At 40.3% G+C, this 23558-nt stretch overlaps 1 protein-coding gene across 1 annotated transcript in view; it reads left to right on the top strand.

Moving 5' to 3' along the window:
- PPP3CA (protein phosphatase 3 catalytic subunit alpha) overlaps positions 1-14760 on the top strand; it is a 170831-nt gene extending 156071 nt beyond the window's left edge. Inside the window, exons 11-13 of the mRNA XM_058803206.1 lie at positions 3118-3202; positions 6998-7095; positions 13024-14760. Of these exons, the coding sequence (XP_058659189.1) occupies positions 3118-3202; positions 6998-7095; positions 13024-13217 (377 nt within the window). The 3' untranslated portion in view covers positions 13218-14760. The remainder of the gene's footprint in view (positions 1-3117; positions 3203-6997; positions 7096-13023) is intronic.
- Positions 14761-23558: the final 8798 nt, after the last annotated feature.

Genomic DNA, 23558 nt, shown 5'->3' with positions numbered 1-23558 from the left:
CTAGGAGAGGCAGACGTGGCTGGGACAGTAAGCTGCTCTGTGAGAGACCCGGAGCAGTCAGTTTGACCCTTTTAACAGAAGAGGCATCATCACACAGGCACAGCCCATGTGGCCAGGGTGGGGCTGGTTTTGAGTCTTGAAGAGAGAAAGTGTTGGAGGGGTGGTGACACCGCTGCTGGTCTCCTGCTGCATGTGGATTCCCTGCAAAACCTACTAACAAGGCTTTAAGCTGAAAAGGTTTCTTTCTTTTTTTTTCTTTTTCCCCCTCTCGTTTTCAATCTATTTCTTTCCTTTTGGATGTTCTCTGCTTAATTTGTTTCTTTTCTGTTTTTCAGACTTTACTTAAACATTACACTTCCATTGATGTTGTCAAATGTTCTGTATTATTTTTTATTTTCATTCTACAAACATCACTGATCTTTTTCTTTTCCCCTCTTTGGAATTCATAAGAAGATCCCATTTATGCACAGAAGAAAGGTATTCAATAAGTTGGAAGGCTCAAGTTTTATTAATTTTCCTAATACTTAACTACATAATATATATGAGTATACCAGTGAGAGATTTGGGGTTGACTTTTTTACTCAGCACTGTTTTAAATCTGTTCAATCCTACGTCTCAGAGTATTGTCAGCATTTATAGTCTTTTTTTTCCTTGTTGTGCTTCTTAACCTGGACATTTAAATTACCTTTTATATTAATCCTTCATATCCAGCTTGCAGATTCTGGGTTTTGATACCAATCCAAAATCCAATAGAACTTGTTAAATCACTGAAGTAAGATTCAAAGCTTTTACATTATCCCGTAAATAATTTTTACACTTCAACTTTAATTTTTTTAAGTTCCTTCATTCAGAAAAGGTTTGTTTAGATATTGGAATATCTTTTCAAGATATTTTCGAGCCTAAATGAGTGTATGGTTCTTAGAAAAGAAGGTAGAATCTTAAGAGGATATCAGGCAATGTTTGCAAGGGCTAAAATTAACCCTTTTACCTATAGCCAGTTCTCAGGTTTTGACCCATTTACTTTCACATAGGTGTGTGCTTAGGTATAGCTCAAGTAATTCATCAGGATTTGCAGTAATAGTTAATTTCAAAATATTAAACTAGACACACTTGGAATGTGAGTCTAAGATTTATGTATAAATAGTCAAGAAATCCACATACTGTGAGGTTAGTGATATTCAGTCAAAACTAACAGAGCAATAAAACATTGTGAATATCAGGTGCATTTGTTAATAAAGCCAGAGAGGATAAATAACATTATTCGTAAATTTTACTAAACATATGTCATTTTCACATATTTGTGACACATTAGGAAATTCAGTGGAGACCAAAATTTTTTTTAAATATATTTTTTTAGTAACCTTTATGTGTATCAGTGAGATACAAAATACTCCCTTTGAGCCTGTTGTGTTTTATGATTAAGGAAGGGATTTTTTCCAATTCTTATTTTGTATTTAAGTGTAGGACATAATATTTCACTTCAGTCATAAATTACAGTTCCAGTTTTCAGTTCTCAAATATCCTACAGTCTTAGTTGCTGTTCAATTTTTTGAATATCCTTATAAGATACACCAGAACAGTGTGGACTTGTAATAAGCAAGTAGGGATTGGGATGCGTAGGGGTAAGAAAGGAAGAACAATCACGCTCAAGTGTTTTCAGAATTGGAAAGGCTGAAAACCATGTCTTGTCTGTCTTGAGAGTACAGTTGTTCTGTGAGGTCATAGTACTGAGGTAGGAAGGTACCACTTTCTGTTCCAGGAGAACCCAGCTGAATCAGTGCTGTTTAATTAAAACTTCATTAAGCTGTTTAAAGTATATTACATTAATTCAGTTACAGCTGAATTATAGCTGTTTCTCCCACTCTTTATTGAATAGAATTAGACATTTATGCCCAAGTGTTCATATCTCTTTTTGTCTTTATATGTTTTAATATTTGCTCTATATTTTTATCTTTATGTGTGGGAGATTTGAAAGCCATCATTCTGAGTATCTTTTAAGGAGAAAGCTAACTTTATTCCACCTAAAACCAGGACAGTATCCTGGTATATCATGGCAGGTCCCCCATTTTCCAGTACACCATCACCATTCCTGGTTTTGGTAGATAAACACAGAGATATCATCCTCCTTAGTCTATGGGCTATCCCTAAAAAAGTCCATTGAGTTAATGAATTCCATGACCTTGAGCTCCTGTCATAACAGTTTTTCAGGGCAGGAAAGCTGGTGGGAGATGTTGGATTGTTGCACGCTGAAGCCAGTTCTGATTCCATCGCCACTTGTCTGGTTTCATCCAAGCATATTCTTCACTAATGTTGTCCTGCTCATTTTTACCCCTTTCTGCTGATTTAGCTTCCCTGATGGGCTCTACAAAATGGATCAATTTGTTAGGATTTGAAAACTGAAATTTTCATTTTTGCCCTTCAATTCTGGAGTAACAGAGAAGGAAGTGTGGCAGTGATACATAGTGGTGTCTGAACAGGCAGGAGTTGTCAGGCAGCATGCACACAAGTCAAGGTTAGCTGTCCTTCAGAAACCTTTAGGAGCAATCTTCATGATGTATGTGGTTCTGATTGTGATAAATAATGAAACTGGCTTTCTGAGTGTAACAGAACATTTTCTTGGGGATGTGGAGGATCCTTTGTAATAAGTCCCGTTTGCTTTTTTCCATTCAGGTGGTTCTCTCTTGCATGTACAGATTTTGATGATACCCAAGTAACAAGTACACGTGAAACTCAGCCAAACTGTAGTCTGTGTTGCACTACAGCTTTTTTAAAAGGCAGAGTATTGCATGAGTTCACAAATTTCAAAGCAATTGTAATTTTAAGCAGTCCATAGCAGTGATTAGAAGGAAGTTGCTCTGTAGAACTCTCTTTGCCACTGCCAGCCAACACAATCCCTATAATCTCATGATCATTTCCAGGACTCTGCCCTTAGGTTTTATTATCTTTAAATAATTTTTAACTAAGAATGAGAAAAATTGTTTTCAGTTTTAATTGCAAATGTGGCTTATTTTGGCAAACTGTAGCATTAATATGACATTTCTTGTATTTAGTGTTGAAAGTATTTAGTGATAAATTGTTTATAAATTCCTATAACAGTTTTTAATATCTTTTCCATAGGTGCAACAGCTGCTGCTCGAAAGGAGGTTATAAGGAACAAGATACGAGCAATAGGAAAAATGGCTAGAGTTTTCTCAGTGTTAAGGTAAGGCTTTATGCTGGGTTAGTTTTTTTTAGTGTTGAATGATATCTTTGAATGGTTATTTAGAGCACTCAACTGTTAATCAAACAGCAAATCTGCTATTTTAGTATACCACCCAACTGAGTTCTACTGCAGCCTTTTAGAGATTGTTTTATTTATACAATGGTGCTATTTATTTAAGCTCTGAATAGTCTTCCTCAGGGCTTCTGCTGAATATGAAACAAACAAAAGACATCAGCAAAAAAAATTCCAATTACCATTTTTAAAAACTTTTACTGACCAGGTCTACTAATTAACTTCTAGCCCCTGTGAGGCAAGTGTTAAATGTGGGGAAAGGGTATGCTAACCATCACCTCTTATTAAAAAAGAAGTCAGCTGTCACACTTCGTCACCCGCAGATGTTGCTACAGCCACGAGTAATGATGACTAAAGATGAAAGCATTAGGGTCATTTACCTAGAAATCCAGGAAATGGTTGTGCAGGCAACAGCAACTTGCTCCTTTGGGCTGCACTCCCCCAAACACATGAACATGAGTAACTAATTGCTACCCAATGTTTAGCACTCTCCATTTGATGTCTCTGAGCAAAAGAGAAAACATGCTGTACTGTGCTGAGGTCTAAATATAGAAAATACAGTTCTCCCTCCCTTTCAGCCAGCGATTTTTTCCTCAGGAAGCTGTGTGTTGGTCTGCTGGAGTCAGTTGATGGGATTATGCTTAGTGAAAAATCATGGGAGTTCTAAAACATTTACTGTTATGATTTCATGATTGATGTAAGAAGAATAAATAAAATAGTTACTTGCAGAATCCACTATTTAATTTCAGTGGAAATGTCCAACTTGCTTGCTTTGAATGCAGCATGCCAGCAGTGGGCAGGTTCTCTGCAGGGCTTTGCATGGCCACAGCAGCTCACCCACGCCTTGCAGATTGCAGCAGCATAGCTTTAAATAGCAAACTGAGATGGAAGGCCTTGTACCTGGGGATCCCAAAGTATTACAACAGACTTACTGGTGATGCATGAGCTACTTCAAAGTGGTGCCCATAAAAAAACAGATTAGCATCATGCCTTTTCCTTAAACAAGATGGGGGAGCAATCAAATGTTTCCACCTGCTTCTCTGTACCAAGTCTGGCAGAGAGCCTGGAGGTGGCTGCTACCACCTTCATAAAACAGCACAACTATTTTCCTCTAATGATAGTTGAGCAAACAAAGTTTGGGAAACTTCTGGATTGACTGTATTCCATTGTGAACCACCTTTTAAAATATAGGATTAGTTCACAAGAGTTGTGAGCTTTAATAAGCAGAAGAATCTGAAATTGCATGATCAGCTGATATATTTGGAGTTGTACAACTTACAGATCATTGACATCAGCCATGTGTCAGACTTCTTCAAAGGGATCTGTAGGGCAGAAGCTTTTCAATGGTTTCAAGGATGGAAGAGGGACACAGAATAATTCCTACATGTGCTCTCTCTACAATGACGCACATAAGTCTCAAATCTTAAGTCTACCCCAGGCAAAACCACCACAGCCTTTTACAGCTCTTGATTATTGACGGCCTTGAAAGCTTTGCAGGAAAGACTGAAGATGAAGAGCAATTTGTTCTCCCTTAGCTTTAACCAGCAAATACAGCACATCCTCACTGTGATCCAAGGTATAGTCAGCAAATAAACAGGTACCTACAATGCATGGTTTTGGTGACAAGTCTTCCAGGGGGATGAGTGACATTTCATCCCAGCCACCACTGGGATACCTGTTATCGTTTTTTCTGAGAAAGGCTGATTCTCCTCAGCTAGGTGGCAGGGTGCTAGGCAGTAAAAATTTCAGAAGGTAATCTTGCAAATACTATTCCTCTAGAAAAGCCTGGGATATTCTTTCTGTCTTGTCAGCATAATCCACATAAGACACAAGTGTCAGGTAGTTGTGTGTAACCCTAGAAAGAAATCAGCAGCGCCACCATCTATCATCTGTCTATATACCAACCTGCTCTGGAAATCTTTGAAGTTCCCGTTCAAGTCATTGTGTTTTATGAAGTTTATTTCACTAATTCTTGAAATCTTTCTGAAAGATAGCACCCAATCTGACCATCTGCAAAGAATTTAGTTATCTCTTCTTTGGGCTGGAGTGGTCCCTTTCCTCAAGGATATAACTTGAATGTAAATCTGAAATAATTGCAGCCATTTTAATGTAAAAAATTAGGTATCAAAATAGTGTTGTATTGAGTTTCAAATGTTATAAATGAGCTTTGATGAAAATAGATATTGTAGAAGGATTGGCTTTAACTAAATGGAAGACTTCGTGATTCCTTTCATTTACTCTCTCCAGCTTTGTTTCTCAAATCTCACTTTTCATTCGGTGTATTTAGACTGGAGAGAGTTAAATAAAATACTTAATCAGTCTATTATCCTTTTTTTTAAAATAAATAGAATAAATTTAAAAAAAAAAACAAATTATATCAAATAGAAATGAAGGAACACTGAAGGCTAAAACATCATGATATTTGTGACACACATCTTTCTTGTACACATTCAGTTTAAAGATAATAAAAATACAGTCAGTAAACTTAACCCATGTGGGTAAAGCTACTAGTGCCATTGCAGTTTAATTTAAAAAAAAATATATATATGTAATGTACTGAATAATTGAGAGAAAGCAAAAGCTTTGCTGTGTAACTGTTGATGATAAAAATACTGTGTTAATTCTGAAAATATTTGGCTCTTGCGTTAGTTTTAATTGCTTGGGAAACTTGCAAACAAAATGGTAACAATTTGATTTTGACTGTTACATAATGAAAAGTGAGTGCAAGCAGAATTATTTTCAAACTAAAAATAGAACTGGAAGAGTATATGTAGTAGGTAAACAAGAGTTGTCTCATATATGTGAGTCATTCAGGGCATGTAGGTCCAAAGGAAATTGTAAGTAGTAGAATTGCTGAGAGACAGTTTTTATAGACAAAACCACATTATCCTCAAGTGGATATGGAACTAAATTCTGTCTTTGTATTTGTTTCCTCCAGCTTAATGTCATTATGTACTTCAAAGTAAAGCACTTCAAAATAGGTTTCTCTTAAGGAATTGGGGTCAGTTTTGCTGCTGAGAAAGTATGTCATCATAGGCAGCATCACAGTCCTTGTAGAAATCTTTATTAAAGGCTTCTCTGGATAGAGCTGGTGTATTCCTCTAGCCATATATTTAGAAACTCTATGTATTTGGAGACTAGCAAAGCATATTTCATAAAATAATAGTTTCATAAAATAATTTTTTTTAATCCATATTATTTTTAGCATACAAAATTATTAAGGACAGTACTAGCAAGGATGGAAGTGCTTATTAATTTTAATGAGCTTTTAGCTGCCTTTCCTTAAGCGGCTGGTGGTCATCAATAAATAATGCACCTGCCTGCTAGTGTAGACAAGAGCAAACTAACAGTTAAAGTTGATTTTGGACCACACAGTGTAAAATGCCTAGATGCATTGTTGGCAATTTCTGGTCCTTCTCCTGTCAGATTTGAGTTGAGAGATGTGTTGTTCCGAAGGCACAGGTTATAGTGTTAACTGCAGTAGGAGTTGCATATGGTGTGATGCAAAGGTTTAACAAATGTACACAGCAGTGAATGGGATGTCACTGGTGCTGATGTCATCACCAAATTCAGTCTATCTTGGCACGGAGATTGGAGATGACAAAATCATTGCAGGGCATGTCTTAATAGCTTAAGATGTCTAAAACGTATCTTGTTTTTTTAACAAAGACATTTACTTACTTTTGGTGGTTTTATTTTTCTTTTTTTCTTTAACCTTTGCAGAGAAGAGAGTGAGAGTGTGCTGACGCTGAAAGGTTTGACCCCGACAGGAATGCTGCCCAGTGGTGTGCTCTCTGGAGGAAAACAAACACTGCAAAGCGGTAAGCCTGCTTGCCTGTGTGTCTTGTCCTGTGTACAAAAACAATTGGTTTTCAACTGCAGAACCTAAGAAAAGTAACCACAGCTGTCTCATAAAAAAAAAAAAAAACAAAAAAAACAAAAAAAAACAAAAAAAACAAAAAAAAAAAAACAAAAAAAAAACAAAGGACAGAAAAAAACCAGGCAGTTTGTTGTGTTGGAGCATTTGTGAGCAGTTCATGTAAGGCCAAATCTCAAGACTTAATACATGCCATCAATTTTTAGAGAAAAAAGGGAGGGGGGAGCCCCTGAAAATCAACAGTTCAGAATGGTAGCTCAGGATTGTATGTGACGTGCACTCTTTCCGCAGTTCAGAGCATCTTTTGGGTTATTTTTTTAAAGAGCAGCCTTTGATACATGGAGTACTGAAGGTTTGGCTTAGCTAATGACACTCGGACTCTTGTTTTATCTAATTTGTTCTTCCTTATAGAGAGCCACCAGTGGAAAATAGGTCTAGAATTAGATTTTCTCTCCTAGAAATTCTAGGCGACAACATGAGAACAATTCCACTCTGATTTTAAGCCCAAGTGAAGGGAGGCTCTTACAAACACAGTGTTTGCCTTATACACAAACACAATACAGATTGTCAGTTTTATACCAAGTGCTTCTTGTTGCAGGAAATTGGTAAGTCTATGGTAGGACTGCCTTTGTTTCCTTATGGAATAAGGAGTGCAAAGTGTTTAATTACTGGAAGCTCTCCCTTTTTTTCCTGTGTGTACTGCTGTAGAGTATATTGCAGGCATGCATAAAGGTCTCTCATTATAGAGATTCTATTGGCAGTAGATGTAAGAAATAGAAATGCTTTATAACCTTGACACAGTCTCAGCCTCTTGTTTTCCTGTTTCCTTCCTGGAGCATTCTTTCTCTGTATTTTTCCCTTTACTGTCTCTTTTATCTAGAAGATTCAGGTATATGGTGGTAAACCTCCTTTTCCACTTTTTTCCCTTCTCTTGTTTCTTGTTGATGACTTGTGTGTGATGGACATAGTAACGTTCTGCTTTGGAAATGCTGCAATATGATTTCACAGGAGGCCTTTCTTAATGGGTTTGTGGTCTTCACCTAGGCTTTTCTCCACATAGTTGCTTTACATTTGTCAGAAAATTTGGTCCAAGGAAACTGCTATTGTTGCCCTGGCAAAATATTAGGAATAGAAATAAATTTGAGAAAATTGCCAAATGTTCTTGTTACAATGGCTAAAAGGAAAAAGCTCCTCATACTGCAGTATTCTGGCTCAGTAAAACATTACTATACACAAGCTTCTGCATTAGTTAACACACAGTACCCCATTCACCAAATACTCTGAAGTTTATATAGTTTCTGTTAAGCACACATATTGCCATATGTATTAACAGAAAATATGAGTAGTATGTTCTGTTGTGGAAGTATACATTTTAGTCCTCATTTTTTCTAATGTGTCAGTGCTGGTTTGGATCTGTTTATTCATTTTAATTTTTCATCCTAGTTCTCATGTTTACTTTTCTTTCAAGTTTGCGTTGGTTTTGTTCCTTGTTTTTTGGCCATCTCTCTTGCTCTGCTGCTTGAGAGGCATAGGTTTGCTTTGGTGCATGAGGGTTAAATCCTCTCACTTCCCCATGCAGCAAGATAATAGTATAGGTATTTTAGAACATATATTAATCCATATTTGATATCCTAACTTAAAAAAAAAAAGTTTGGGTTTTATATAGGGGAAAACAAGACAAAAAAGAAGAGACGACTTCCTAAAAACTTGATTTCTTGAACTATTCTCTAAACCACAGAAATTCTTGAAAATCAAAATTTCTTTTAAAATATTTGCTATATTGGATTTCATTTAATGATTTGCATCAGCTTCTAAATCTCTGACTGTAAAATAAAATGCATACCAAAGCTGATGGGTAAAACTCAAATGAAAGTACATGTTTAAGAACCATTAATGGTTTCATAACAGTGGTAACATGGTATTTATAACATTGCTGCAATCTCCTGGTTACAAGCTCTGCTCTCTCTGACCAGGCTTTGCAACTTTGGAGGTCCAACAGTCAATCTTACATCTGCATCCATTGATTTAAATAAAATATTAGCAAAATGTGCTTTTTCAGAGACTGGGTTGACAAAAAGAAAGTTTACAGATGGAGCAGACTGGGCAAGGTTGCAAGCAAAAGCATAGATTTCTGAGGATCCCATGCTGTGGGGATGTTTCTTTTAGTCAGGAGAAAGAAAAAAATAATTCTGTTTAGTTGTATATGGAATTCCTTTGCCTTGTACTGGCATCAGTACTTTTCGGGCTGATGTTGTAAGTTGTATGAATTTTGTGCGATGGCTTTATGCCATTTTTTGTTCTCTTTTGACAGGGCAAGTCAAACTGCTCTTACTGAGATGAGAGCTGGGACAATTATATAATGACCTTTTCAGGTCAGATGTGCAATATGGAAGATATTTACATTTTATAGTTCTTTTGAGAAAACTTCTTAAATGTGTCTTTAAAAACTTTTAGTTTGTGAAACTTTTGCTTTAAAACAAACTCTAGCTTAATTCAATCTGCAAATTACTGTTTTTGTCTAAACATTTCTCTGTGTGTCTGTTTTGCCAAAATCCAGCACTTACAGTAACATTAGTGTTGTAGCTCCTTTGCTATTCACTGACTTGTTCTTAGAGTTGAAATCCTCTGCTCATTTTTTCTCATTCGTTTTGCTACCCCTTTCTTCTCTTCAGCTACTGTTGAGGCTATTGAGGCTGATGAAGGTAAATTGGCCAGTCCCCTTTCTGTTGGTGCCACAACAGATAAGGGCTCTGCTGGGTGTATTCATTTTGCTGTAGCTTGTACAGATTGTGTGGGTGTTGGGCTAACAATTGTGGCTCGGTATTAACCAAAATGTAATTGCTTTAAAGGGGAAAGTGTTTTTTTTTTGTTTTTCTTTCTGTTGCTGCTGTTGAAGTTTTTCTCTTTCTGTAAGTTACAAACACGTTGGAATTGCTTTATGTGGAATTAAGCACTGAGTAATGCCACAGGAGGAGATCAGGGAACTCAGATTTCACGGGACATAACTTGGCAGCACTCATAAATGCTTTGTGACACATAGCTCAAAAGCTGTGTGCTGGAGGCTGGCTCAAACTATCCTCAGCAATTTCTGGTCAAAGAAAACACATAGCTTTTTATATATTCTCTCTTTTTGTTGTTGTTTCTTTTCCGCTTTTTTTTTAATTTATGCTTCAGTTTGTTTCCTTTCCTTTAGGTCACTAATGAAAAAATTTGATTGGTCTTTTGTTATAGTACAGCATGTTTCTGTTTCCCTTTAAAAGTAAAACAACACGAGACATTTGTCTGCAAGATGTCTGCTTCTTTTGGTAGTGGCAGTTTACACACTGGATATTTACGTTAGAGCAACCATTAACACAGGCACCATTTTAGCTGCATATAAAGTGACTGGCTGCCTTAGAAGATTTCTGAATGCTCAGTATTGAAAACTGGTGTTTTGTTGACAGACCTCTAATTTAACCCTTAACAATTTTGAACACTTCAGGTAAAATCGAAGTAACCATGTATTGCAATGTAGATGTACAATATTTTTTCAGTATTATAAAGTTTTGGAAGAAGAATTTTCAGAATTCCCCTTTAAAACAAAATTCTTCAGTTGTATTTTGTTCTTGCCCCTCTCAAATTTTCTGTGGGTATTTTTTTAAACTAATTTTTAAAAAAAGTCTGGTGATTGTTGTCCTTTGGTAAGATGTGCCTTTTTGGCCAGTTGAATTTGTTTTTGAATTTTTTAAAGCAGTGATTAAAATTACAGAACAAACAAGTAAGAGAAAATACAACTGCTTTCTAAATAGCAGTGAGTAAGCTGCTATTTATGTTGGAATTATCTATTCCTATCAGCAATCTCTAATCTGCAGTGTGCATTCTTGTTGACAGTTTGGCTGTTTTCTGTGATTTTCTGTGACTATGTGTTGTGTTTTAGTAGACTCTCAATGTAACCTGCTAATATTCGTTGTCTGACCAGCAACTACAGCAGAGCACCTTCCTTAGTGTTACAGACAATAACGTGTCTACTGGAAATACAATCCCTTAATGTGCCCCCATGCCAGCAACATGCACCCCTCAAGTTCATTTTTGATTTGCCATCCTTGCTAGTTAGACACTGTCACCATAGTCACAACTACTGCTCCACACAGGTGAAGCTTCTGATGGAGGAGAAGTTTCACCAGTTCTCCTTCAGGGCCCAGTGACACCAACTGGGCTGTGCTGCTGGCAAGCTCCAGGACATGGCAACTGCTTCAGCTTCAATGCAGCCATCCATTAAACTGTTGCTTTAAGGGATTAGCATGGGTGCTTGTTAGACTTCTTCATTTTGTGGTAGAAGGTAAATAAAAAAAAAAAGCCAACCCAAAAGGCAAACCCTAAGAAAACTCACTGTACAACCTGTTCTGTTTTCACTGCTCCGTCCCTGCTCACTTGACTAGTCACCTTTATGTTGTTATTTTTCTGAGTTGAAGTATAATACATGTTAAAAACTATGCACTTCACAAAGTTCCAATGAAACATTTGTGAAACTGGCTAAAGAACTAAATCCTGAGGCAAGCAGGATCTATCATTTTTCACAGGAAAGGCTGGTGCGACCAGCATGAAAATTGCCTTTTCTTGCTCCCCACTAAATACAAGGAGTGGTAGCTTGGTACCAGGTATGTTCTGGGGTTTTGGCTGTGTTAGGCTTTTTTTTTTTAACAAAGTTACCAGCTTGCCCAGAACTGGGACTGCACATAGGAAGGAGAGTATCTGGGGGTAAGGAGAAGAGAAAAGGGGAGAAGGAATACTGAATTGGATCCCTGAAACTCCCCTACCATTTTCTCCCCAGGAAGTTTGCAGTTTCCTGGTACTAAAGCACCATTTCTGCTCTGTGGCATGTTATGATAGAGGCCTAGCAGAAATTCCAGTTCTGGAAGTGCAGTGCACTGATTTGGTACAGATAAGAGAAAAAAGACACAGAAGGCTGATCTATGGGGCTGTGACCTGCTGTTTGCCTCCAGTGCTTTTTTTCTCTTTTGCTTTAAATCTAAAGATCTGCAACACTTCAGTTAGAGAGAGAATAAAATAAAAATCGCAGTCTGTGACTACATTCCTTGGCCTGTGGCTTCCTTCTGAGGTTGGTATGGCCTCACCAATGTCGCTGCTAAAGGGCGGATCATAAATCCTCAGTTGGAACTTTGGTCTTTTGTCAGTGCATTTCCTGAGCTAAACTGTATAGCTGTTCCAAAATGACAATATCCCTGATCTGTGTTGCACAGTGCTCCTGCCATTTGAGTCAAGCTGCTTTCTATGAGTCCAGGGTTGTATCAGGGAAAATAATTGCCCCAGGCAATCAACAAGCAGCTCACCTGTGTTGAGAACAGAAGGCAGCTTGTTGTAGGGTCACTGCAGATCTTCCCTAGCTTTCATGTATATCCCACAAAGTGGCCTCACCATGTCATCACCATCTGGAAGTAGCCAGCACTTTTTGCATGATCTTTGGCAGTCAGGTGAGAGTTTTGCCTGATGGAAAAGCACTAGGACAAGGCACAGTGTCCACAAGGCTGTAAGTGGTGACAGCAAATGCCAGCTCACCAGCTCACAGCTGTGCCCCCAGCATGGTTCCAAGTGCAAACCATAGTTTCATGTCAGCGTCTTGGTGTTCTGAGCAGAGCCCCAGTGGACAACAAAATACTGGAAGTTGATCGTGTTGAAAACAATGGTTGTGTTGGAAGGGACGGTGGTGGTGAGCCCCAGCTCTTTCTGAGCGTGGTAAGGAGTTGGTGGTGGTGTCAGATCTTCTCTTTGCTGCCTTCCCAAAGAAGGACTCCTGCACTTGTTGCTAAATTGGGGGAAAAGCTGCTGAGAGTTTTAACTTGCTAATTTTATTTTTCAATAATCCTTTATTTAGCTATCAAAGGATTTTCACCCCAGCATAAGATCACTAGCTTCGAAGAGGCCAAAGGCTTAGATCGAATTAATGAGCGAATGCCTCCGCGCAGAGACGTGCCATCCGATGCCAACCTTAACTCCATCAACAAGGCAATCTCCACAGAGACTAATGGCACGGACAGCAACGGCAGTAATAGCAGCAATATCCAGTGACCACTGTCCGGGAGGGGGGGTGAGCTGCAGGGAGCGATGGGGTTGCTGCACGTCAGCACTGGGGTGTTCTTGCCTCTGATAATAGCTTGTTTGCTCTGGGGGCCAGGTGTTGGATTCAGTTTACAAAAATCATCAACAAAGAGATCGTCAACTTTAATTTGGTGGGAGGGCGGGTGGGGGAGACACACCTCCTTTGGATATGCCTTTAAATGCTTGTAGAAAAATGAAAGCTCATGCTGGTATATATTGCAAAGTTAGGGGAATGAACATGTTTTCCTACTGCATTGGGAACGTCTAGCTATGTTACTGAAAGGCCTTTTATTATGTTACTGGACATGAAAACTTTGTTTAATTTCTTACTAACTATTGTACGTTTACAGTTGCAGCACTCAACATCTACAACATCGAAACATTTTTAACAAAATGTACAAACTAAATAAGGACTATTTATTGATAATGTTTTGCTACTCTTGTCAGACAATGGCTATGAAATAAATTAGGCACTCTTTAAAAATATAGAGAAAAAAAGAAAAAAAAAAGTTGGAAATTTGTTTAAAATGCCAAAAAAAAAGAGAGAGAGAGAGTGAGAGAGCGAGCGAGAGCGACAGTTTATTTTGTACAGATTATGCTTACCTCAGGTTTCTTTAGTGTGCTTCAATGCCCTTCTTTAAATATAACACTTACCTTACTAATTTGGCAGCAATTATCTTTTTCTTTGTTAAAAAAAAACTGGAATAATAACATTTATCTTTTTTTGCTGTTTATATTTAGGGGGGTTTGGTTTGGGAGGTTTTCTGGGGTTTTTTTGGTAAAACAAGTCTTGGTTGTGGCTTGCTAAATTTAAATATTTATGAGTGGTGCATTTTTAAGTATAGTGAACAAGACACCATATTAAGTGCAGTGAAAAGCATCTATATTCTGTAAAAATCTGCCTATGCATGTTTTTTAAGAAAAAATGGCTGTATAGGCCTGTATGGGACTGTAATGCGCTTAGTGGTCTGACTTATACTGGAAATGTATGTATACTGGCGTACTTTATATTCTCTAAAAAGAAAATGCTTAATGCCTTTGAAATTTTGTAATCAAAAAAGCTTTGAAAAATCTAAGGGGGGAGAGTATTCTTAAAGTTTTTAACATAAGCTTGTCAGTGCACATATAGATGGGTAGCATGTTTAGCAAACCTTGTGAAATTTAAATAAGTTTGTAGTTACATGTGAAATTCTAAATGCATGATAACTGTTAATGTCATAATGGTTTAGTCATTTTGTTCTGTTTTGTCATGTGCCACAAAATGTGTAATTTTTTCACTTTTTTCCCTTTGTATATCAGTTACGGGTTTCAACTGGTTCATTCTAAAAAAGAAAAGGAAACAAAACAAACAGTCCATTGATATTTTTTAACAATTGTATAAGTGCCCAAGTAATTCACTACAGCCTACAGCCTTGCCTTTGTAATTTGACTTCGAAATGTTGGCAATCAAAGCATGCACTTGTAACAATGAAAGAAGCATTTTATATTACTACTCAATAAAAATGTGCATGAACTTAAGCATCCTGCCCTTTCTTGCCGTCTCAGTGGCAGAAGCGCGCAGGCACCACACACATGTGCTTCTTGCTCTCTTTTGCTGTGGACAGGAGAGGACCGCTGGTGTAAGAGATGAGTGACTTGTTTCAAGATTCAAGGTCAGTTCTTTATCGAGAAATAAACCCATGTATTACCCAGCTACTGACTTCTGTCAGTCCTTCAGTTCTGCAGACTTCCCCCAAGGTCTGGTTAGAATGTTGGGTTTTCACTAAAATGAGTGGGATGTAACCCACAAGTAGAGTGCCCAAGAAAAAAAAAGCCCTCTGTGTGTTTTCCCCTTTTCTGGAGTGTTTAAAAAGGTCAAAAAGTATCATTTACAATGATTACAATTTTATTTCAAATGCTCTCTCTTTTAGTCAGAGAAGAACTGTCAAAGCTCTGCCTTCTCATTTTCTCCCTAACTGTGCTCAGCATCCTTCCCAAGTCCATCATGCTGCAAAGAGCTGACAGATGATGCCAAATGGTGCAATGATGTGGGTATTGCCTTAGCCCTCCTTTCAGGTACCATTATTAAATATAGGCTCAGTGCCTGCTTTCTTATATGTTTTTCCCACTTTAGCTCTTGCTAATTTTGACAAAATACGACAGGTGGCAAAAATAAAGAGGTTTCATAATATCTGGGACTATTTCAGATGTAACTTTTCATTTCAGATTGTGTAGAGGTGCAGCACAGACGCACAGAGTCTGTGTGCTCGTCTGCCAGGTGGAGCTGTTTGTCCCTCTGGTTAAGGGGCACGCTGTGTGCAGAAGGGGACAGTGACGCTTTGCGTGACCACTTGGCTTTCCTGCTGAGCCCTGTGTGCTCCCTGCGCACTGCAGGTTACCTGAGGTAAGTCCTGCTCTGGAGAGGCCCCGTGCTGCACGGCAGCGCTGCTGGGCAGCACAGTCTGAAACGCTGTCTGCCTGCATTTCACTGGGCCCTGGCAGTTCCACCAGCCAGTCTGACAGTACAGAAGGGGGGGTTCTGCTCCGCAGTGACTCTGCTTAGGCTCTCAGTTGGTAGATTTAACCCAAAAGGTCCATGCTACCAATCACTTGGGCTGGAAATGTCTGCTGTAGTTGCTGAAGAATTTTTTAGATAAGCAAGTCAGCCCAGGATGAGTGATCCACTAGGGAATGTACAAAGTATCTGGTCACAAAAGAGGTTTTGGAACTTTTTGCATCTCAGAAGAATGAAAAGTGTCCAGAGCATGCAAAAGAGCTGTGTCCTGTGCATCCAGGTAGGATGGCCAGGCTCCTTCCTGAAGCAAGCCCTGCCATCCTACTGAGGGGCAGTTTCTGCATGGCTCCAAGGGATAGTCTAAGCTATACTGAAATGTTCCTGGAAGGACCAAAAACAATTTCCAAAGCTTCTCTCATTTCAGGGCATCCAATCTCTTCCAGCTTTCCTTCTTTTTTTCCTAATGCAGAAGAAACTGTGGATGAATTTGAAGGAAAACCCTGCTGCCACTGAAGGCTGAGTTTTGGATTCTGTGGCCTCATCAGTGACGTGTCATGCACAGGACTGTGTCATCCTGTACAGATGTCTTCCTTATTCTTACTGAATACCCCACCTTAATGCCAAAACCATCATTGGTGCCCACTCGAGAGATTTCCTGTATTTTTTAGCCACCTGAATCTTGCTGTTTGAGATAGTATTTTATATAGTGTCTTATATTTTCTGCACTATCATAATTCTGCTTTTCAACAGCTATTAAGCACAAAGTGCATTAGCTCTTAGTGTATCTTTTTTGCAGAAGACAGCATTCAGTTTTTTCTGGATTTTCCTCCAAAACTGCAGTAGATTTAACCCTACTTAAGCTTGTGCTAGTGTTGCCTACTGTTGGGTACAGGTAGGAATTTTTCAGCATTTTCCTCTTCTGAAGCCTCTAGAGGAGTCCTGACCTCTCTCCTCCCTAGCTTAAGTTTTTAGTGAAGTGGCATTCAGAGTGTAAAATAATGAAAATTTGGGGGCATTTTCTGGGTGCAAGATGAATTTACAATTTTAGTACTTCGAAATCAGTTTCCCTTCTTTTTTCAAGATACTGCTGCTCAGATTAGTCAGATTGATGAGTCTTCCCACTTCTTTGACTAAGAGAAGGATGTGAGAATCAGCTATTCCAAATGCTAAAAAAACCACAAGCGCCAAAACAACCATTTGAAAAATAGTTTTCAGTTTGCTTTCTTAGTTACTTTTGGAATTATGTTTAATCCCCTTAAAAGTGGCCATTTTGAGCATGCAAAAGGATGAGACTTCTTGGTCTTCAATGATTTTGGGAAAATATGTCTACATGCACATTTTTATATGTAAATGTTCAGGCTTTTAGGCACTTTCCTTGCAGTAAAAAAAGATGAGCTGTTGGAGCTAGAGATAGGGCTTGGGGTTTTGTGTCTTGCTGAGCTGATGTTGCAGTATCAGGCCTGCTGAACTTCATAAAATAACAAGTTTTGTGAGGCCCTGATTTTTTAAAATATTTTTAAAATAACTCGAGCAGTTTCAGTTTGACATGTGACACCAGGTTTCATCAGGCTGACAGATAGCTGTGTGCTCTGGGCAGTATTCTGCCAATGATTGCAGAGGCAAGGGCTGCCTTGGCTCTGTCATCCCTGTCAAAAGCTTGTTTTAGGTAAAGTAACTTGGCAAAGATTGTGCTGCAGGACTGATTTAGCCACCAGTGGGAAGCCTGCAGGCATGGTGACAGACATGACAGTGTCTGCTCCTTGTGCAGCCCCACTTGTGGCCATCACTAGTTGCTCTGGGAGTCCCCATGGCCCCCCCCTTCCCTTTTGGGCAAAGCCTGGCATGGTTGTCTGCTGAAAGTTTGGGTCTGGACACCCAGTTAGGCAATTCTTACAGCAGCAGGACTTGAGCAAGAGGTGGTTGTTTCATATTTTAGCTTTTGCATTCCTGAGGTAGCTGATGCCGCTGACCATGCTGTGATTGAGCAAGCCCATTGCTCTCAGCATTTGGCTATTTAATAATCTCCTTTGCTTTAAATGAGCAGTTGAACACTGAGACCTGGACTAATTTCCCAGTGTTCTATGCCAGAGGAGACTGGCATGGATCATAACTGCTGTTGTGTTACAGCATTGAGAGTCACTGAGGCCAGCAGGCACTGCTGAGATGGGCTCACACAGGATCAGCTGGAGCAGGTTGACTGGGGCCATGTACTGTCAGGTCTTGAGTATCTGCAAGGATGAAGACTCTGCAACCTCTCTGGGCAAGCTGTGCCAGTGCTTGAGAGCTCTTAGAGTACAGAAGGCTTTTTCTTACATTTAAAATTTTGCTGTATTTCAGTTTGCGTCCAATGGCTTTTGTCCTGTTGCCAGGCCTCACCAAGAAGAGCTTGGCTCTTTCCTTTTACTCCCCCCATCAAGTACTTATCACCTTTTCTCCAGGCTGAGCAGTCCCAGCTCTCTCCATCTCTTCAGGTCTTCCAGTCCCTTAATCACCTTTGTGTTCCTTTGTTGAACTCACTCCATTAAGTCCATGTCTGTCTTGTGCTGGAGAGCCCAGACCTGGGTATGGGTCTCCAGGTGTGTCTCACCAGTGGAGAGTGAGGGGGAAAAGACTCCATCTGGTTGCCTGTATGTGCCATTAAATTTCCACAATATATGCCTGTAATTTAAGACAAGTGAAGACGTTTCTGGCATTGTGAGTTGAAGAGATGAGAGCCATACCTCAGAAAGCAGAAGGAGCAGAGGGACATTGCAAGTGCAGAGCTGAGATATACTAAGGTACAGATCCAAGAAGGTAAGAGAAAATGAATGCCTTGCCAGACTGAGAGAACAGTGAAAGACTGGATTAATAGTTGTTTGCCAGGTCTGGTAATAAATTTGATTGCCAGATTATCCAGGTAAGTATCAATTGCAAGAGGGAGGACCTTCTTCATTCTTTGTCCATTCCTGTGCTTTGTCCACACCTACTGCTGATCCTTCAGAAGGTGAAATAGTCATGAAAAAAATCTCACCAAATTTTTACGAGGGAAATATTTCCTTCCTGTATTCAGCAGGCAAGTGGCTGAAGCCCTGAAGCATGTGATGTGTATGAAGTCATTACCGTGGTGCAGATCTGCACGTTATCACATAAATGAGAGATCTTGTGCCTCCCTGGGGAGGGAGAAGTAACCTTCTGACAAGGTTGCCTGAGGAGGAGGTGATTTGTTTATCTGTCACTTGGTTGTTTATTGTTTTCAGTACATATTTAATAAGCTTTGTAGTCAGACTGCATTTCTCTGAGGAGCAAGAGCACTCTGAAGGGAATATGGGTCTGACATTCTGGCTGAGCTTAAATAAAGCTGCAGAGCTGATGGGCTGAGAAGGCCCTGCAGCCATGGACCAGAGTGCCAGAGAAAGGAAAGGAATGAGTAGTGGATCTGGGAGCAGAGATTGGGTTATTTATTTCATTCTCTTTTCAAGGTAGCCAGGAGATGAGATGGTGGTAGCAGTGCTACACTGCGAGTCTGAGATGACGAGGCAAGGAAGCCGTACCAAGCTCCCAGGGCTCTGAGTAGGCCATGACAGAAACTAGGCTGATAAAATTCACCTGAGACTAGATGTGCACTTAAAATTTATAGTGGAGTTCAGGTGCTGACCTGAAGGCAGTTGTGTAGAAAAGGAAAGCAGGCAATGGCATGGAAAGTAAAGTTTTGGAGGGCAGACTTGTGATAAGGAACGAGCTGGGATTCAGAGCCCTGGCAGAGGAGGAAGCACAGATTGTGGAATAGAGTGATAAATTTATTACATGCTGAAGAGTTGAATCAGTTCAGCCTTAGTGCAAGGATGGTATTACTAAGGAGTTTGGACCTTGTACAAGGGAGTTGCCTTGCAGTCAGCTGGGATGACTGGCTAAAGCCTGTGTTCTCTGCAGGATAAGAGGGCAGGAATTATGAGGACCTTAAACCTCAATTAGCCTTGTAAGGTAGGGATTGCAACTATCCAGGTCAGAGAAAAATAAAAAGCTAGCAAGGAATGGAAGAATGACCTGTTAGCCAAGTAATTTGGATATGACCAGTAAAGTCTAGGAATACAGTGAAAACCAGCATGAGTCCAGCTGAATTATCTTTGCTGATCATGGTTGAAAAGCAGCAGAAAAGTTTTCCAGACACTTGAATAGAAAAAGCAAGGTTAAATAAGTGGGAAATGATGCAATGACGGTAAGGGAGAGATCTAAAGTATTGGCTAAAGGACTGTGGAAGGAAAGCCAACAATGAGATTTAGGGTATGGAAACAAGGACTACAGGAGTTGAGACAGAAGCAAGTTAAGAGTTGATGGCACTTATTCCAGGAAATTGCAAAAGTTTCTTTCCTAGCCACAATAAAAAATACCACATTTCTTGCTTGTCAAATTAGCAGTGCTCTTTAACAGCTCTCTGAATGGGTGGTATGTTTTGAAAATATACTTGGAGAGCATATAAGTACAGAAATTTATATAAATCAGGAGCAACCACAGGGTGATTGGTCTAAGCATAATCATATGCAAGGATTTAAATCTTGAAGGAGCTACTGACCACAATGTGTGTGAGGGGCTGTCTGCTGCAGTACTGTGGGGCTAACAGGCCCAAAGGATCAATGTGAGGAACGCACACATGAAAGCTGAAGCAGAAAGGAGCCAGATGGAGGGAAGATCACAACTGTTGATGTTGGAGAGGAAATTAGAGATGCCGATCCTTAGATGTAGCAAGTAGAAATTTAGCCAAGCAAGAAATGCTTGTGGCATTGTAAGTTGTTTCATGCTTCCTTTTTTGCATCTGCCTCTGTCCACTTTCCTTGGTGAGACTAGGTGAGACTGTTCCTAGGTTTGTACTTTCTTAGGGAGACTAGGGTTACTGAGGGGCATCAGGATTTCCTAGCAGGGATTGCTGCTGGAAGGAAGTTCTTCCACATGTTTCTCTTCCTGTTCCTTATTTTCTTCCCCTCTTGTCCCTTTTTCTTTTCTCTGCCTTGTTCTCTTGTTTATCACAGCCACCATTTTGCCCCTGGTTCCTTTTCCCAGATCCTCTGGGGCACTGATCCTGCCTGCGTGCTGGGCTCAAGCTTTTTGTTCCTATAAACTGTTCCTGTTTTTGTTCCTTGTGAATAGGTGGTGTTAGGAAAACACTGATATTTGTGGGGAAGGTGTGGACAGGGGAAGAAGATAATTTTTCTCTTAGCAGATGGGGAAATAATATTGGCAATAAGCTATAGACACATTGTTAAAAGTGCTGACGTTGCTGCCGAAGCAGGTTGGCATCAATAGGTGATAGTACTGATCCTTGCTGAGAAGCTGCTGGGGAAAACAAGCAGAGGATCAGCTCTGTGTAAGGAAGAAAGGGGGCTTCTGGCCTCTCCTGCCTCTGTGTGGCTATTTTATTTATAGTGGAGAAAAAAAATAATGGTTTTGCCTTCACTCCCAGCGAAGTTTGTCTTGGCCCTTTCACCCCTGCATCTTTTTCTTGTAAGGAGTGATTCATGCGTGTGCCTGCATATGGAAATAGATTTGCAAGACTTGCCAAACAACTCACCTCCTAAAAGCACAGCTGGGTGCTGACACCGCAGTGTTTCCCTCAGTCCAGAAAGTTACATCCAGAAATAACCTTCCATCTCTCACAGCTCCATGACTCACACAGGCTTTGGGGGATGCAGGGATTCCCATCCCCAGAAAGCCCCACTGCTGCTGCTGCTGCCAGGGGCTCAGGGAGAGCTCACTGCCAGGGAAGCAGCTCCTGGCACAGCCTGCACCAGGAGATGCCATCCAGCCCACCAAATCTTGCTTCTGTGGGGACCCAAAGGGGTATAAAAGCAGGCATGCCCCGGCCCAGGCTCCCTGGGGATGTGTTGTCTGCAGCTTCCCAGTGGGGAATGGGGGGAGCAATGTGTCAGGACTTGTGGTCCTGATTCACCCAGCTTCCCAGCCATGGTTCCCTCTGTGGCTTGGCTGGCAGCTCCTAAATGATGTTTTCTGTTAAAACCACCAGAGCCATCATGTGGCTTGTCTGAAACTCATCCTTGTGAACGAGCACCTCTGGGATGGTCTTCCATAATGACTGAGAATATGTGCTGTGACATCTACTGGAATCTAATTCCAACCACGGCAGGGGGGGTTGGAACTACTGAGTTTTCTTCCAACCCAGGCCACTCTACATTCTACAATCTATAGTGATTATTCTATTAAGGTATAGCTAGCCAATAAAATAAAAATATTCATGCACTAGTTAGAGAATGGACAGTTGCTCTGCACTGCCTGGAATTTCTTGCTGGGCTGCTCTTTGGCATCTTTGCTCCCATGCCAGTCCCAGAGTATGAAGCTTTAAGTAAAATAATTTATAGAAATACTTTACTTTCTCCACTTCCTGTGGACTGTGCTTTTATTGTTTTTTAACACAGTTAACCCAAGTTCACCTTTGTGTGTAGTGCATCAGAATTACTCCTGGCTCCTCACAGCTTCATCAGGAGTGTCAGCACAGGCTCTGCCTCCAAGAAGTTACATATGTAGATGTGTGTGTGTATATATATATATATATATATGTATGTATGTATATAGATGTATGTTAGCCAGCACAGGTGTTTTGGAGAGAGAATATGATCTTTTTTCCAGCATTTAGATTGTCTCAGTATCACACAGTTATCAAGAGACAAGATGTAAAAGTGGGACATTGCCCTGTCTGCCTCTTCCCCCCCTTGCTGTGTCCCCATGTGTAATCTGGCCCTTCCTCTGGCTTTCTTGGCTGCTCTCTCCTAGGAAGTCTGAGGGACTTTCTAGTCCCTCTCTGGGAAAGCTGAAGCACAGAGATGACCCAGTGGTGGCTTAAAGCCTCTCAGCCTGTGTGGCAATTGCACCAGCACCAAGAGCACCTGCAGCCCGTCCCCACAGTTCCAGCTTCAAGGGCACTGGGGCTGGGAGGGGTAACTGCAGCTCACTGAGGCAGAATTTCTCAGGAATCAGAGCACAGCCCAGGAAACAGCACTTTGGAGCTGAGAAGTGTATGTGTGGGGAACATTATTGTTGCTTCTCCTGCTGTTGCTGGCCCGGCAGCCTTGCCTGCCCTTGGCTGCACTTCCTTCAGGTAAAGCAGGAGGCCAGAGATGAGCCCATAGGGTGAGGATGTGCTGCAGGGCCGCCAAAGCCAGCAGCCAGGTCAGGAGCTCACCTGCTCAGAGCACACTGCAGGTGTTTGCAGAAAACCTGAGCCTGTGGGAGCTGGGGGGCTGCCCGGTCAGTGCCTGGGACTCGCATCGGGACAAAGAGAGCACATGTGTTATGGCAAAAGTGTTCTGTGCTGTTCAGCAAACTCTGCCAAGGTGTTCTCAGGAGAAGAGAGGGATACAGTGCAGAGCAGCAGGACAAAGGGATATCTGGGCTACTTAGAGCTGGAAGGGAGTTTTGGGTAATAATATTAACTGTGTAATGCTTTTTTAGTGAGACTTGTGGAGGAATATCTTTGTATCTAATGGAATAACTGTCATTATTTCCTGGCTCTGAAATATTTCCAGTCTCCTGCAGTATCAAATGTACTGGAGAGGTCTCAGGGATTGCCTGTTTGCAAGGGCAGTGAAAGGCCAAGGCTCAGGGAATGGAAGGAAATAAGAGAGGAATGAGAGAAAATATTATTTTAATAGCAGAAAATGCATTTCTTCCAAAACTCCTATTTTTCTTTTTATAACAAAGATTAATTAAGGATAAAAATTCCTGAAATATACATAACTTGAAAGAGATCAGCTGGGAATTAAGCTTTAGCAAAATTGTCAAAAGACTAAACACATCATTTATCTCTGCAACACAGCTGAGATGCAACAAAA

Source organism: Ammospiza caudacuta, chromosome 4 (assembly GCF_027887145.1).
Source record: "Ammospiza caudacuta isolate bAmmCau1 chromosome 4, bAmmCau1.pri, whole genome shotgun sequence".
Lineage (NCBI taxonomy): Eukaryota > Metazoa > Chordata > Aves > Passeriformes > Passerellidae > Ammospiza > Ammospiza caudacuta.
This window is presented reverse-complemented; position numbering and strand designations above follow the sequence as displayed.